We start from the raw sequence: 17,085 nt of genomic DNA, 5'->3' as shown, positions 1-17,085 counted from the left end.
TGGTTAAACTGACCCCACCAAGCTCTGCTCCTTCTCTTGCAGCCTCTTCTGGAAGTCCAGTCCCTGTTGTGGGAGACTCCTCTTTCCTCCCCATTTTGGGTTGGGCACAGACACAGAAGTCTTCTCTGTGTCTGGAGCTTGATATTCCTGCTGGTTCCCTGAACCTCCTGGCCATGTCCTTGGGCCTCATCTTCCTGTCCCCCAGCAGTGCCCTGGAAACCTGCTGCTTCCCAGCTGCCTGCAGTCCCCTACAAAGTAGCTACTAGAAGTACACCTTGTGTATGATGTGGCAGTAGTACTTAAGGCATGTTTGTATGTTGTTTGGAGTAACAGATTGAAAAGACACTTGACTAATTAGGTGTCTTAGAATTAAACTGAATGATCCAGGTTATTGGCTTGGCCACCAGTATAAATGGATTTAGACTGTGGTTTATGAATTTACAGGACAAGGTACTATTATGATGCTATTAAACACAATATCCAGATGCATCTGCTGGCACAGAAGACAGAAAATCCCCCTCTGGTCCTGCAGTCATTCTGAACCTGTCTGTTGTTGTAGGCTCTGTCCCAAGGTGGGATCAGGGATGGATGTTGGACTTGAAGAAGCCCTCCTTTGATGCAGTGCAACTGTTCTTACTGTTGAGGGTTTCTTTTCTCTATTGAGATGCAATGTTGTAAGGGAGAAGTCTTTGTGAGAAAAATCCAAACTGTAAGTAAATTCAAACACTCATATTGGCAGAGGAATCCTGTGCACCATGACTTAGTAAACAGGGAGTTGACTCTGAGTAAGTGGATAACACAGACACTTCTGGAAGTTGGTCCTGGCATCTGAATTCAGTTCAGAGATAGCTCATGCCAAACTTGAGAGACTTCACCAGGCTTTCCTTAGAGCATGAGAGCACCTTTAGACTTGTGGAGGGAACAAGTAATAAACTGAAATGCCTAAAAGAGATATGTCACAGGCAAATAAAAATGCATGACCCTCCTAAATCCTTAGGGAGTGGCTACAAAGGTTTTGTGTTACTCTGAGACCACAGAGAGAGCTTTATCCAGGTCAGAAATGTTATTTTTAGAGCTGCTTAAAATCTTGGGCTTTCTGACTCACATAATATTTCAAGGCATCATTTATTTTTTGAGTTGGAGAAAAAACACTTCAAATACATTTGGTAGAATGGAAAATTTTGAAGAGTGCAGTGCAGTCATCTGTTTCGGTGCATCTTATCTACAAGAAACAGTGAGAGGAGGGAAAGGAGCTATTGGAATCACCTGGGAATTAATCTGCCTACAACCTGGGGGAACGTGGGGATGTGTAGACAGCCAGGAATCAGCAGTGTTTAGTAAGGGGAAGTTCTAGGGATGGTAAAAAGAGAATATGGTAAAATATAAATGGTTCTCTAGCAGGAATGTGTTCCTCCCTCTCCATAGTGTTTCCCAAGGCTCCTTGGCACCTCATCTTGCTGAGTTGTGGCTTTCTTGCCCTCAGCATGCATTTCCCTGGAGTAAATCAGCTCTGTAGGACCAGGGGGAAAAGTGCTTCTCACATCAAGGGAGAGTTCTGCAACATGGGCCCATGTGCTCTCTGCCCTTACCAGTGCCAAGGTCCAGAGGGACAGTTGGCAGTCCTGCCTGGAATGGTGGGGAAGTCAGATTAAGGTTTTGGGAGCTTGCTGGGGCCTCTGGAGTGATGGACAAAACTGGGAGAGCAATTCCTTTTGGAGACAGGATTTTAATGCTCCAAAAACCATGCAAAGCCTTTTGAATCTTTTTAAGGCTTATTTATCTCTGACATATCTCATCTGGTCTTGTGCAGGGCTGAGAGAGGATATTGAAGTTCAAATGCAGAATTTTAAGGATAAGTCCTAATGGAGTTTGTAGTCAGCATCCTCAGAGATGATGAGCCTCAGCTTTTCTAAAATAAGTAGAGGTGTGAGGCTGCCAGTTTCCAAAGACTGTTCCTAGGCAGGGCATTTAAAAGCATCCTTTAGCTCCTTGGAATCTGGGAAAAGATGCAGCAAAGGCAAATCCTGTTTGGAACCTCAGTGTTTTGTCAGGGATTTGTTCCTAACCTCGTTCTGTCCTGGCAGGCCCGGGTGAAGGATCTGGAGGACCAGTGTCGCAGTCAAACAGAGCAATTCAGCCTCCTGTCACAGGAACTCCAACAATTCCGACTTCAAACAGGAAAAATTGACCTTCTCACCTCCACCCTGGTGACTTCAGAGCTGCCCCTTGCTCTGTGCAGCTCCACCCCGCAGCCCCGCTGGGAGAAGGGTAATTGCTGGACAGCCTGAGAGGCCTTTGACAAATGGGTTGATATTTATGTGAATGAAAAGGGCTAGAATAGTTAATGCAAATATTTAGTGTAATTTTGACATCTCTGTCCTTATTGTAAATACTTTTGGTTCATTTTGTAAAGAGAAGTTGGCATGTCTGTGGCCAGGGAGAGCTGAGCTGTCCAGTCTGTTGAACGGGGCACATTTGGAGAGACTTGGACTGCTCCCTGGGGTGCTCATTGCTGATCCTGTATCCTGCCTGTGGCTGGAACTAATGGAGAGCTGATTTTGTTGCAGAGTCAGCTGTTCCTGGGTTGCTCCCCCATCAGAGCACAAAGAAGGTTCACAATGAAGGGAGTGACGAGCTGGAGCTGTCGCAGCGAGGGCCAAACACCACCATGGGCTCCCCAGCTGGTCCCACCAGTGCTCAGAAACAATCCAAGAAAGGGGAGTCTCAGTCCAGCTCTTCAAAATCTGAATCCATGCAGAACAGCCCAAAATCCTGCCCAACTCCAGAGGTCAGTATGGGAGTCCCCTCTGCTGCCTGTGCTTTCCAACCAGAAGGGAGTACATGCGTGGCTGAGAGCACCAGTAAAGTTGCATTCATTCCCTTCTGGCTGCCTGAAGAAAATAGAATAAACAAGAGGAAAACCATAGGAAAATACTGAAATTACTTCAGATGTCATGTCTTTAATGCTCATTTGAATATTTTGCTGTGTTCCATGAAGGAAACAGCTGGATAGACAGTGCCTGGGAGCTTGGAGGAATGGGATGGGATGTGTGAAGTAGCTCTTGCTTAGCTTCCTTGTGGCATCTCAGCTGCCACTAAGACATATAAAGGCTACAAACCAGAATTTTTAGCATGAGGAGAAACTCTGTCCAGACTATTTTTCGCCTTGAGCTGTGAATGAGGAACTCAAACTTCTTGTGTGGTGTTTTTAGTTACTAAGATATTGGTGAAAGAAACCACGAGAGGGTGCCAAGTTTGTGCTAAGAGGGATGGAGCTAATAGGCTTTTCATGTTTGTGCCATCAAGATCTCCTTGATGGTTGTTGCTGCTTCTTCCCAGGAACCCTTTTGTGGTGGTGCGGGGTTCCCTTGGAGCAGGAGTTGATGCTCTCTCCTGTGCATCACTGGAGGGGACAGACTTTAGGGCAGAGAAGTGCTGTGAGCAGGGCCAGGTGTGGTGGCCTGAGAGGCACCTTTTGCTCTTTTTTCCCTGAGTACTAAAGCTGCTGAAGTGCTGAGGTGCCCAGCTCAGGACAGCCACAACAAAGGGCTGCTTCAGTGCCAGGCAGAGCCTCCCACTGTGTCAGAGGTCAAGGAAGTGCCATGCTCAGAGACAAAGTGAAGGTCACACCTGGGGAGGAACAGGTATGGAACTGTTAGCAATTCTATAGCAGGAAAAAAGCCTACTTTTTAATTCAAGAAAAAGCTTGGAAGCCAGCCTGCCTCCCTGGAGAGACAGATGCCTGCAGAGATCAGTGTGGGACTCTTGGAAAAGAGCCAGTGCCGGGAGAGTTTGGCTTCCACAGTACATAACTGTGGGGACATTCCAGGCTAAGCCCCTTCATTTGGGTGTTACAGATTTTTGTTCTGCAAGGACATGGGGTAGGATTGCATTACAAGGAGTACAGTACCTTGAAAAGATGCTCTGAACTCCTCCTGAGATTGGCTCTTTATGTGTTAAAAAATACTTTGTGTTCTGTGACTGTGTTCACAGGGGTTTTTGGATGAGAGGAGAGACGAGAATGTTGACTTCATGTTCAGAAGGCTTGATTTATTATTTTATGATATATATATATTACATTATAACTATACTAAAAAGAAAAGGAAAGGAAAAGGTTTCCTCAGAACTTAGCTAAGCTAAGAATAGAAAAGAAAGAATGACAACAAAGGCAGCTGGCTCGGACAGAGAGCGAGAGCCAGCTCTGCCGTGACTGGTCAGTAAATCTAAACATCTACCGGAGACCCATCATGGATTCACTTGGTACATTCTACAGCAGCAGACAACCATTGTTTACATTTGTCTCCGAGGCCACAGCTTGTCAGAAGGGAGAAAAATCCCAAGAATAGATTTTTCACAAAAGATGTCTGCGACAGTGTTCTGGTGCCTGCAATGGGTCTTCATCAAAAATACGTTTGCCTTGAGGTCTGCTTTAAAAAGGCAGCTTGAATTGGTTCATTGGCACAAATTCAGACAAACCCCAGGGAGTGCACTGCCTCAAGAAGGGTTGCATTACATACCCCATTGCCACTGGATGTAAAATCCCAACATGTCACTGGGATCAAAACAACTGAGAGAAATTTCCCAAAGGTGCTTTGCCAGTAGGCACCAACTGCCCAGAAGGTGCAGCCTTCAGCTTAGGAAGTGCAGAAGGAGCTGCTGGCTAGAAAGGGAGAGGTTGTAACAGGAATGGGGGCTTCCTGCCCTGACTTTCATTCAGCATGTGCTGTTAGCAGAGTCAGCTAAAACCAAAAGTTTCAATCAAAGCTCTGTCTAAAGTACATAGACATCCTACAGGAAATTTACAGGTATTGGAGAGGACAGAAGCAGTTAAAGACCCCAACATCCAACAGAGCTCCTTTGTTCAGGTTGACATTTCTGTTGCATACAGGCACAGCTCCCATTTAGAGGTAGCAGGAAACCAATATACTGAATTATGGATGTCTGGGGTGGAAGAGGTTTCCAGAGCCTCTAGTCAAATCTCCTGCTCCAGTGGGATTGTCACCAGCTTTGGATCAGTGTGGCCATGGCTCTGCTGAGCTCAGGCTGCAGGTTCTTCAAGAATAGAGATCCCCCCCAGCTCTGGGAGCTGTTCCCAAGGCTGTATCACCCACCTGGGCAAGGAGTTTTTGCTGATGTCTGACTGGAAGCTCTGAAGCTCCAACTTGGGGCTGTTGCCTCTTATTACTACTTCCTCACCTAAAAAGTCAAAAAGTCGTTCTTAGAGATGGTCCTTAGCCCAGGAGCCAGACTGACACCAGCCAAGAGATTAGAGGATGTGTTCACTATGTACAAACACTCTGAGTATTCTTTTACTCCTTATCTTTAACATTTTTAGGTGGACACTGCGAGTGAAATGGAGGAACTGGATGTTGACAGCATCTCCCTCATGCCAGAGCCAGGCAGCCAAGGCCCTGCAAAGCTCCAGGTGTTCTTAGCTCGATACAGGTACTGAGTGCTCATTGCCTGTGCTCTGAGAAGTTACACAGTTATCCACAGTTCCCTACTTCACAATCTTCTCTAGGATTCACCACTGTTAGGAGTGGATAATCATAGGTTAGACCTTATATCTTATTTCTCCATGGCGTTTTCACACTGGAAGAGCTGAGAGTGTCTAGTCTGAAGAAGAGAAGGCTCTGGGGAGACCTTAGAGCTCTTTCCAGGGCCTAAAGGGGCTCCAGGGGAGCTGGAGAGGGACTGGGGACAAATACCTGGAGTGACAGGACAAGGGAATGGCTTCCCACTGCCAGAGGGCAGGGATGGATGGGATATTGGAATGGAATTGTTCCCTGTGAGGGTGGGCAGGCCCTGGCACAGGGTGCCCAGAGCAGCTGGGGCTGCCCCTGGATCCCTGGCAGTGCCCAAGGCCAGGCTGGATGGGGCTTGGAGCACCCTGGGACAGTGTGAGGTGTCCCTGCCATGGCAGGGAGTGGAATGAGATGAGCTTTTGGGTGCCTTCCAACTCAAACCATTCCATGATTGAATGATTTGAGACCTGCAACTTCCTGCACAATCCAGGCTTAGCTCAACAAAAGCACATTAAGCTCAGTAGCTCTTCAGTGAACAGCACTGTGTGAAACTTTAAATATTTAGTCTCTGTTGAAAATTAGTTCAACTGACATATTCCTTGAATTGTCTGTTTTTTTCAGAATAGTGCAAGAATTCTTCTCCAAGAAATCTTGTTCCATCAATTAAGTAAATTTCAGCTTAGAATTTCTGAAATTTTTGCCCGAATGCTTCTGACTGTAATTTTTAAAGAGAAAAAAAAAGCCAGATGTTTTGTTTGTTGCCATTCACTGAGCCATCATGGTCAAGCCCACGTTGCTACAGTTCAGTGTATTACCTGTCCTTCAGCTTTTCCATTGGGAGGAAGAGAACAGGGATGGTTCTGTGCTTGTGAGGAGCGCATCAGATGTGGTCTGTGTCTTCATGCCAGTCTTGGGCCCATAAGGTCTCAGTCATATCACAGAGAGATAAACATTGCTTTGGCATGATGAAAACCCTTTTAAGGGGTAAAGAACAGGAATTGGCAGTAGGTGTTTGTAAAGATAAAGGTTTTTCATGAGGCATTTTCCTGTGAAATGAGACCCTCTGATTAGTCTGAGGATCCCTGGGTAGGCAGGTTAGAGCTGCCTAGAGTCCAAGCCATATCACCAATGTAAGTCTAATTTTCTTGCTGGTGAAGTTTTTGGAGTGCTGTTTAAAATGTGGGGTTAGAGCAGGAGGAGACACCACTGCCTCTCTGTGCAGCCTCTTCCAGTGTTTGCTCAACCTCAAAGAAATTTTTCCTCAGGTTCTGGTGAAATTTCCTGTTTGTTTGTGCCCACTACCCCTTGTCGTGTTGCTGGGCACCAGTGGAAAGCATCTGGCCCCCTCCTCTTGACACCCACCCCAAATATACCTGTGCATTGATAAAATCCCCTTTCTGTTGACTTTTCTCCAGGCTGAATAGGCCCAGCTCCCTCACCCTGTCCTCAGAGAGATGCTCCAGTCCCTTCAGCATCCTTATATCCCTGTTCCTTTGGATGTAACAAGTGATCTGTTCTGCTCCTCAGAAATTATCTGTTATTTAATATTTTTATATGTAAACTACAGTTTACATGTATACCTTTGTCTGTGGATTTTGCTGCTTACCAAAGTGGAGTCATTCCCAATGAACTGAAAGCTTATCAGCATCACAGCTGAAATGTGTTGCTGGGAAGATTCCTATGCAAATTAAGTCTTCCAATTGTAAATATTTCAGCTACAATCCTTTTGATGGACCTAATGAAAATCCAGAGGCAGAACTTCCACTGACTGCTGGAGAATATATTTACATCTATGGAGACATGGATGAAGATGGCTTCTTTGAAGGTGTGTTTTAGTAAAATGAAATGTGACCGAACTGCTATGGAGTGTTGGTTTCTCTCCAGAAAACGAGAGAGACATTTAGCAAACCTTGAGACCTCAAGGTAAAGAGTTTGTACCCAAAGTTAGTTCGTTGAATGAGCAGATCTTGTTGGAAACGGCTTTATTTATGTTATGAATAAATTAAGCCTAAGCTATGAAATCTTTGTCTATTGATTTCAGTGGAAATTTTGCCACTACTTTCAGCAAGTTCCAGGTTTCATCCCCAATGGTTTCAGCTCCCATATGGTTCCTCCCTCACCATGGAGAGGACCATGTTCAGCCTCTTTTGCAGATGGGCTGTTTCCCTCTTTCCAGTGCCTGTAGTGAGCCAGGGACTGCAGCAGATAATGGGCTCCATTGCCTCGTGCTCTTTTGACAAAGAGGGGGTACATTAATCAACCCAGACTACAATTGTGACCTTTGCTGGTGTTACACAGTGTTGCTGTTCTGGTCCCTTTGTAAACATGGTCCTGGTTGACTAAAAGGTGGATGGAATTGAAACCAAGATTTGTGGGCTGTAAATTTGTGTTGAGGTTTTTTTGTGGAGCCACTTGCTTAAGGGGGGGATAAATTCCTGATTTCCTGAGGTGCTTTGCAAGAGCTGAGACAAATGCATGTGTGTTGCACTGCTTGCTCTGTGACTGCTCTGCCTCATTTTTCTTTCTTTCTATTCCCAAGCTTTTCATTTATTTGTTTGTTTATTGTTTAAAAAGATTATTCTTTACTAACCTTTTCTGCTTTCCCTGCTTTCACTTGATTTGCTGTAGGTAGAGTTTGGAAGGGAGAAGGCAGTGCAGTCCCTGTGTGCTGCTCATCTGTGGTTTGATGGGTTTGCACAGACCAAGTGCTGTTTGTCTGTTGTCCCCACAAGTCTTTTTGGGACACCTTTAGTAGAGGAGTTAACTTAAGAAAGAAGGGAGCTAAAAGGAAGGCCAGAGCTGAATACAGAGCTGGGAAGATGGACTTTCTGGAGGAAATACTGCAAACCCCAAATCTGTATGGCTGGGAGAAGACGTAAAATCATCCAGCTGGGTAGTTTGGGAAGGCTAAAAAAGTTAGTGAAAGAGCTGTGATGAGGAGGAATGGGACAATGAAGAAGGAGAAAGCCTTTAGCTAGTTACACAACCCAACCTTTTACTTAATCGGTTTTGAAATGTGTGAAGCAGTGAATTTCCTCACTGTGTCCTTTGGGACCTAACAAGGGAAGCCCTAGGAAATCAGGAAGCATTGCCAGAAATAACCTCCCTGAGATCTTTTCCACTCTTGACTGCTGAGCTGTTGTACCCTGGCAAAGATGTTGTACCATAGTCCTGGCAGCTGAGTTGGAAGGTCAATGGCAGGAGCAGTGGTAACAGGTGTCCTGTTTTTTGTTTAGGGGAGCTGATGGATGGCCGGCGAGGGCTGGTCCCCTCCAATTTTGTTGAGCGAGTTTCAGATGATGACCTCATGATGTTTCTGCCTCCAGAGCTGAATGATCTCACCCATAGCTCATACCAGGAGAAAAGTTTGGTCAGTACAAGCACCAGCAGTGGAGATAAGAGTGAGTTTTCCATTGAAGAGAGTAGTGCCAGTCCATTGGCCAGCAGAGCAGAAGGAGACCAGGAGGAGCCCGTTAGTCACACAGCAGTGCCTTACCCAAGAAAACTGACTCTTATCAAGCAGCTTGCCAGAAGCATAGTTGTAGGCTGGGAACCACCTCTTTTGCCAGCTGGCTGTCCAGACATACAAAGCTACAACATCTATGTGGATGAAGAGCTACGTCAGAACGTGAAGAGTGGCCTTCAGACCAAAGCAGTGATAGAGAAGCTGGATTTACACAGCAGGGCTTACCGCGTGTCCGTGCAGACGGTGACGGAGCACGGCAGCTCGGATAAACTGCGCTGCACTTTCTTTGTGGGGCAGGATTTTGGCGTGGCACCGACGATGCTGAAAGTCAGAAGCGTCACAGCTACATCAGCAGAAGTCACGTGGCTTCCCTGCAACAGCAACTACAGCCACGGGGTGTATCTCAATGGGCAGGAGTGTGATGTGACCAAGCCGGGCGTGTACTGGTACACCTTCCGCAACCTGCAGCCCAGCACCCAGTACGTGGCCAAGCTGGAGGCCCGGCCCATGAAAAGTCCTTGGGAAGAGGTGCCCAAGGGGCAGGAGCAGGACTCAGCCGTGATACACTTCACTACCCCTCTAGCAGGTACTGCAGGCCTCTGCACATGGAGAGGCTGTGCTTAACTGGCCCTTTGCTGGGAAGCCATAGGGCAGAGGGAAGCAAGCTTGATTAGGTCCCCAGAGCCTGAGGTGCTGCACTGTTTTGTCTTAATGTTTTTCTTACTTTATTTTAAAATTTGATTAGCCCTTTTGCTTTCATTTGCTCTGGGAAGACATCCTGTGTGCTGGTTGGGCAGGGAAGAGATGGTTTACCATGACTTTGCTCCAAGGATTGCTGCATCTTGGCCTCAGCTACTTTTGCAAAGTTCTGTTTTCTGTGCATTAAAGCTTTCACAGAACAAGAGCACCTTATTTTCTCTGGTTCTGTCTGACATTTTCCAATACTGGCCTGGCTGTTGTAGTTCAGTTCTGCAGGGGCAAGGCTGGTTGGGAGTTTGCTCTTTGGTTCTAACCAGGGTTGAGCTTTATGCTGTAGCCAGATAAGCAAGAGGAAATTGTGTTTGGTCTCTCACAGGCACACCTGATGCTCCTTTGGATGTCCAGGTGGAACATGGTCCCTCTCCAGGTATCCTGGTTATCAGCTGGTTACCTGTCACCATTGATGCTGAAGGATCTTCCAATGGGGTGCGGGTCACTGGCTATGCCGTGTACGCGGATGGACAGAAGGTACTGCCTGTGCAGGGGGCTGGGCTGTTGCAGGGGGAGCATGAAGTATCAGACCTTAAGACATGGAAAGCTTGATCCAGGAAGGGTCTTGAAGAGGCAGTAGCAGTCTTGGGCCCAGAAAGGAGTGACATCAGAGAAGGGACGTTGCTTGGGCTGTGTGATGCACACTGCAAAAGACATCTGTCCGGGTTTTGGAGGTGCTCCTGGAGCAGGACCCTCCAGCAGCAAAACAGCCTCCTCTGCTCAGCCCAGGCACTGGCCTGATCCTTTGGCAAACAGTCCCCAGGGTGTGGACAGAGCACAAGGACAAGTACACAGCCACCACTGGGGCTTTCTTGCAAATGTGAGGACCGAGGTGTAGTGCTCCAGCATAAAGTTGGCATCCTCACAGCATGGGCAGAAGAGTGTGGGGGGGGGAATCTGCCCCTCTGCCATGCTTAGGTGAGACCCCCACCTGCAGAGCTGCCTCCAGCTCTGGGGCCCCCAACATCAGAGGGATGTGGAGCTGCTGGAGCGAGTCAGACAAGGCCAGGGAGACGCTTCAAGGGTTGGAGTCCCTCTCCTCTGGAGCCGGGCTGGGAGAGCTGAGGGTGTTCACCTGGAAAAGAGAAGGCTCCAGGGGGATCTCAGAGCTTGTTCCAGGGCTTCAGGAGAGCTGGAGAGGGACTGAGGGCAAGGGGTGGAGGGACAGGACACAGGCAATGGCTTCCAATAGCCAGAAGTCAGGGTTAGGTGGGATACTGGAAAGAAATTGTTCCCTGTGAGGGTAAAGACGCCCAGGCACATATTGTCCAGAGAAGCTTTGACTGCCCCAGGCCTGGTGGTGTCCAAGGCCAGGTTGGACGAGGCTTGGAGCAACCTGGGGTGCTCCAAGTGGAAGGTGTCCCTGCCCATGGCGGGGGCTGGAATGAGATGGTATTTAAGGTTCCTTCCAACCCAAACCATTTTGTCATTTTAACATACAAACACCCCAGGGTTCTGTTTGTTCAGTACTGTTACTGATACAGAACATCCAAGGACATTCTGTATTGAAAATGTCCTGTGGTCTTATGCACACATGATGTTGTTTGAGGAGCACAGTGCAAAACAGAATGATGCTGTGTTGGATAATTGCTCTTTTGTCGTGGAAATGCTTTTTCCTCTTCACAGATGAAAAAAAGGAAGAGTCTGGGAAGGTGGTTGAAAGAGCAGCCTAAAAAAGGGAAAAGCTCCTTAAGGCTTAGGAAACAAGGAGGGTTAAAATCTGGAGTAGGAGAGGATATATTCATAATTTTTTTAGACTGTTCAATTTCTCAGATTTCTCTTTAACATTCATTCTTCCCAGATAGTGTGCAGAAGGGTGGGAATTGTGCACAGCTGCTCTCCTGAACTGTGGGTTCTATCAGCTTTGGGTTGGGAATTGAAGGGCTGAGCTATGCACAATAAATAATTCCTTCCTGTTCTTTTGCTTACAGGTGATAGAAGTTACTTCTCCAACTGCTGGGAGTGTCCTGGTGGACTTGTCCCAGCTTCAGATGTTCCAAGTGTGCCGTGAGGTTTCTGTGAGGACGATGTCTCAGTACGGGGAGTCCGTGGATTCGGTTCCAGCCCAGATTTCTTCGGTCCTGCTGCAGTCCTCCCACTGCCCTTCCTCTGTGTGCACCACTGTCCCCCCCAGACTGCCCCGCTGGGCCCCCAGGGCCTTGCTGCCTCCCCGCAGCCCACAGCACACGTTCCAACAGAAAATTCCTGCTGAGAGCTCAGATGCCAAATTGACTGATCCCTCCTCCAGCCCTGTTGGCTCAGTGCAACCTCTGACAGAAGAAGCCTCTTCCCCAGCACACCTCCCCTCCCCTGGTGCTTCCTCGGTGCAGGCTCCAGGCACTTTTCTGCAGGGCTTGGACATTGAAGGAGACAAGAAATGCCTGAGTGTTCCTCCCCAACAGGTTGGCACAGTGCTCCCAGGGCCTGGCATGGAGCCTGGGCCTTCCCAGAAACAGGGAATGCAACAGCTGGGTGAAGGGATGGAGGTGCAGGTAAGTGCTTACATCTCCTGCCCAGTGCCAGGTGTGCAGGGAAGGGCAGTGGATCCTTCTTGGGGAGTGGGACAGAATGCCACTGAGCACCTTTCTGTGACACAGCGTCACCTCTGCACCATCATCCAGTGGTGGCAAACTGTCAGAGTTTTGGCTGCTGTTGTGTACCTGGAAGGTGCAGCTCACCTCTTGATTCTGTTTGCTAGCATATGAGGAAGTGAGAAAAGGAAGAATTTGCAGAGTTAAAAGGTTAAAAGGATGTTCCCATGTTAGTCTGGCATTGCTGTGCTCTCTGACTTGAAGGGACCTTCTGCAGTCTGGTGGGTTTGTACAAGACAGTGGTAGAGCACTTCAGTGGATGGCAGCCGTGGCTGCAGAACTGGCAGACTGTTCTGACACTGGCTATTTAGGGTTCCCAGTGGGTAGGTGAAATTCCCAGTGGGGTGGGTGAGTGCTTTCAGAGTTCTTTTAGGACAGTGGTGAGGATGTCTGAGAGCTGTATAATGATGGTGGATGATTGTTCTGTGACGATGGGGAAGTGGGCCCTCCTGTTGTGGGATGTATTACATCAGGGAAAAGGATCTATTTCCCACTCTGACTTTTAACATCAGAACTCATAGGAGTGCTTCAAACTGTTAAATTTAGCACAACTTTATTAATCATGGCAGTGTGACCTTGTGAAGGGTCAGAGTTAGGCTGAGACTTCTGAAAATTGCTGAAGCAAGAGCAGCATGGTGGGCCCAAGCCCAAAGGCCAGCTCAATACCCAGAAGAACTGAAATGTTGAGTCCAAAATTTCAGAGGTCAGTGCCTGATCATTTGCAGCTCACAGTACCTTGGGTCAACTGCTGGATTCATTTACCCACATTTCATAGAACCATGGAATGGTTGGGGTTTCAAGGCACATTATAGATCATCTGGTGCCTGACAGGGACACCTTCCACTAGGCCAGGCTGCTCCAGGCCTCATCCAGCCTGGCCTTGAACACTTCCAGGGATGAGGAGTGCCATGGTGGATTTGTCCCAGATTCGGATGTTTGTGGTGTGTCAGGAGATTTCTGTGAGAGTGATATCTCAGCCAGTGGATTCAGTACCAGCCCAAATTTCCTTGTTTTTTTGTGAGACTCTTACTGCACTTCACATGTTCCCAGCAATGTTGCCTCTGGACGTTCAGGTGTCTGGCATAGATGGCTGCACTTGTGGTGGTTGCTTTGCCTCCTTTGTGGAGAGGAGTGAAATGAGTGCTCCCAGGATGCAAATCATCCTTCTCACTTGAGGTGTGTCTCTTCACTTGGCTGTCAGCAAAGGGAGTCAGGGCAGGAAATCTGAGCTGTGAGATTAGACATGAGATCAGGACCTGCCTGGCTTTTGTCCAGGGGACATTGAGAAGCTTGACACTGCAATGTCTCAATGTTCCTGGGGTCTGATCCTTCAGTGTTTTCAAAGTGCCTGGTACATAAGGACAAGGTTCTGCTCTGCTGCAAAATGTAGGGAAGTTCCCTTGGTCAGAGTAAGAGAAAGGTGGTTGATAAGGCCCACCTGCCTTACCCTTCTTGTTTCTGGAGTTCCATTCCTCCATCTCCCAGAGGTTTTCTTGGACTGGTTGGAATACAGATGAAGATTTTCTTTAATTCTCATTAGGTGATCTAATCAGAAGCTTGTTGCACTCTCTGTGTTTATTGTTCTTCATTAATTCTCCTTTTCTTTACGCCCCAGGAAATTCTGGAGTAGTGTCCTCATCTCCAGCTCAACCCAATGTGCTGATGTCTAGGCCATTCCTCTGGCAGATGACAGTGGGAAATCACCTTGTTGTATAGCTTGGGCTCTTTTTGCAGCCCTGAAACTTGTTACACTCCATGCCCTTGTGGGCCTTGCTGAGCTGCAGCGCTGGGGGCGCCATGTGTCACCTGGCACCTGAGGACAGGACGGGCTTTGTTCCAGGGCTGGCCTAGATTCCCAAGCTGCAAGTTGCCTGCCAAAATACTTGTATGCCTAGAGCAAAGAGCGTGTCAAAGGGTCAAAGAGTTTGGGGTGATAAGACTCCATTTTGGTGCATAAGTAGTCTGAGACACCTCCCCTTTCACTGTTGGTTTGTTTCCCAGATGGAGCAACCAAGAACAAAAGCAGCGGAGCAGGGAAGCCCGATGGACAGTGGGGTGAAGCTCCAAACAGAAACCTGCCACGTGTGCTCTGTGCAGGAGGCACCCAAAGGTCCCAGTGCTGACATGGAGAGAGAGGCAGAGAAGCATCTGAGCCCAGAGCCTCCGTCCTCCCCCAGCCAGGCTGGGGAAATGCAGGGCACCTTCCAAGATGGGAGCAGCTGCCAGGACTTTCTGAGGTTGTCTCCTGGCAAGGAAGTGAAGAAAGAAATGTCCAGAGTGAATAGAGAGGTTTGTTTAACGTTGGCTTGTGTCCATGGAGGGATGTGAACTGTACTTGGCCTCCTGAGTTTTCCAGCCTTAGACAGTGCTGTTCTGCAGGCTTTGAAGTGAGGCTGATGGTTGTGTGTGTCCAAATGTGCCAGTCACTCCCTTGGGTGCTGCCTCCTTTCTTTCCTACCACACCTGAGCTGTGTGTGTGCTCAGAGAAAGGAAAAATGCTCCTTTGTTGCTGAAATAGAGTCTGGGAGAACTGAGAAAATGTGTTTTGCTTTTCAACAGCAAGAAGAAAAACTGTCAGAAATGGGCCGCCGACAGTTGACCCTTTTCAGTGAGCACAACCGGAGTTCTGACCTTTCAGATATTTTGGAAGAGGAGGAAGAAGATGAGCTGTCTTCAGAAGCTCTGGAAGAGAAGAAATGGGACCAGAGAGAGCCATGTTCCCAGGAGAATGGGGAAAAGGTAACGTGTTCTGAGTGCTGCTTGTGGGGAGCGCCGGTGCAGCCATCCCATGCCATCAGCTCACAGGAGGAGGGGCTGGGCTGAGCCTTTCCCAAAGTCCTGCTGCTCTGCTTTTACTCCCAGTGTTGGCTCAAGGTAGTAAAAACACAGGTTCTTTGGGAGAGGGAAGGGTGTTTGTTTGTAATAAATGGAGCCAGGGTTTAATTAGTTGGAAAAACACACAGTGTGATGTGGTGTTTAAAGTCAGTTGGGGGTGATTTGAGTTCTTAACACAGACAGTAAACAGGGAGCAGTCAATGCTCTCAGGCACAGGGTGTGGTTTTTGGGGTGTCATATGCAGGGCCAGGAGTTGGCCTCAATCTTTGTGCATCCCTTCCAGCTCAGGATGTTCCTTGATTCTGTGATTATTTGGCTTAGGTCTTGATGCTTTCTGTTGCCAGGGATGGCATGTAGGAGGAGAGTTGTGGCTTTGTAGTTTAAATGCTGCAAGGGATGAAATCCTGCCTGAGCTGAGCTGTAAGTGTCCAGCTTAATTCATGCTCAAAGAATTAAATCTGGTCTGAATGCACCTGTGGGAATGTGATTCCAACTGCATGGCCTGGAACTGGTGTGTAACCATACAGATTACAGCAGTTGGCATGAATATCCATGAGGGAAAGCACTGAGGGTGAGAGACTGGAAAATTAAAAAGCTTTGCAGGAAATGTGATATGCCTGGATGGCAAGAAAGCACCTTCTCTTTGGTTTTTCACGTGACCAGAGAACATCTGTAGTTGATGGTGCCCTGTGTGGCTGCTGGTCTGTAGGGATGGACTGGTGAGCACTAAATGGTAGCAGACGATGTAGTGACTCTGGATTAAATTTCCTTTTCTCCTTCTGGAGGGTCTTCTGCTTCCCAGGTGAGGGGTTGAGCCTGCAGTGAAGCACATCAGGAGCCCCAGGAGAGCCTGGTGGCTGGAGGGGCTGGGGCTGCCTCGCAAGGTTTTGGAAGGGCTTCCAGTTGTTGGGATTGGACTGGGAAAAAATGGAAGAAAAACAAGTTTCCTGGAAAGAGGAAGAAGGAAATAAGAGTAATCAAGATGCTATTCTTTGTATTTTTTTTTTTCCCTCGGTGTTTTATCAACTGGATGAAGTGATTGTTTTCTGTGCTGGCAGTAACAGGGTGAGGGTGACAAGATGCTGAATTGGGAGAGGATGTGAGGGGCAGGAAGCTTTGGGGCACAGACCTCCCATTACTGCCTTATGGATTGAAGGGGATTGGACTGGAATAGCACTGTTTTCTAGGATTCTGCATTTTAACTACATTTTCTGTTACCTCAAGACTGCTCAGCCAACTCTTCCAGGATCCAGAGGATGAAAACACAGAGGGGTGGTGCTTTAAAAATGTTTATCCTCAAACAAGTTGTTTAATCACTGAAACCATTTATTATATTAAAACTCAAAAGCAGAAGCCACAACTTTGCAAACAGCTAAAAGAAGTCTTACTGAACTCTTTTTCTGTGTATTTATGAATTCTCCATATTCCTAATTGGTGCTAACAAGGCAGGAGCCTTGAGCAATGTTCTGTAAGGAGAGTTTGAGAAAATTTGAGGGGTTTTTGGTCTAGAGGAGTTGAGTGGGAGATTTTGTACCTGCCATTTGCATAATGGTTAAAAGAATGAGAGCCAAAGTAGTCTTGTTTCTGGGAGATGATGCGTTAAAAGAGGCAGAAATCATGAGCTGCTGTTTGGGATGTTCATGTTGGAGATGCGTTCAAGCCTCTTACCCTAGAGGACAGCGCAGCCTTGGGATCAGTCCCCAGAACGTTCAGGATCTCCATTCTTTGGTGTTTTCAAACCTCATCTAAGCAAAGACATGGATTTATTGTTGGCAACAGTCCTACTGTAATTAGGAGACTGAACTGGAGACCTCAAGGCCCCTTCAACCAATTCTAAATATAATTCAAGACCAAGTTTTGCTTGGAAAAAGCTATAGAGATTGGAACTATGAGTAGACAGCTTGCAATTGCCTTTGTT

General features: G+C 47.5%; 1 protein-coding gene across 7 annotated transcripts in view; it reads left to right on the top strand.

Moving 5' to 3' along the window:
- TSPOAP1 (TSPO associated protein 1) overlaps positions 1-17,085 on the top strand; it is a 68,277-nt gene that overhangs the window by 32,387 nt on the left and 18,805 nt on the right. For 6 of the 7 annotated variants that reach the window (XM_064729163.1, XM_064729160.1, XM_064729159.1 and 3 more), the window contains exons 12-20: positions 2,085-2,268; positions 2,568-2,788; positions 5,336-5,445; positions 7,241-7,350; positions 8,762-9,577; positions 10,067-10,218; positions 11,673-12,233; positions 14,334-14,621; positions 14,892-15,071. In XM_064729163.1, coding sequence (XP_064585233.1) covers positions 2,085-2,268; positions 2,568-2,788; positions 5,336-5,445; positions 7,241-7,350; positions 8,762-9,577; positions 10,067-10,218; positions 11,673-12,233; positions 14,334-14,621; positions 14,892-15,071 — 2,622 coding nt within the window. The remainder of the gene's footprint in view (positions 1-2,084; positions 2,269-2,567; positions 2,789-5,335; positions 5,446-7,240; positions 7,351-8,761; positions 9,578-10,066; positions 10,219-11,672; positions 12,234-14,333; positions 14,622-14,891; positions 15,072-17,085) is intronic. The other variant, XM_064729162.1, reaches the window with a different exon arrangement.

Source organism: Zonotrichia leucophrys, chromosome 19 (genome assembly GCF_028769735.1).
Source record: "Zonotrichia leucophrys gambelii isolate GWCS_2022_RI chromosome 19, RI_Zleu_2.0, whole genome shotgun sequence".
NCBI classification, from domain to species: domain Eukaryota; kingdom Metazoa; phylum Chordata; class Aves; order Passeriformes; family Passerellidae; genus Zonotrichia; species Zonotrichia leucophrys.
The sequence above is the reverse complement of the archived record's forward strand: the minus strand, read 5'-3'. Positions and strand labels throughout refer to the sequence as shown.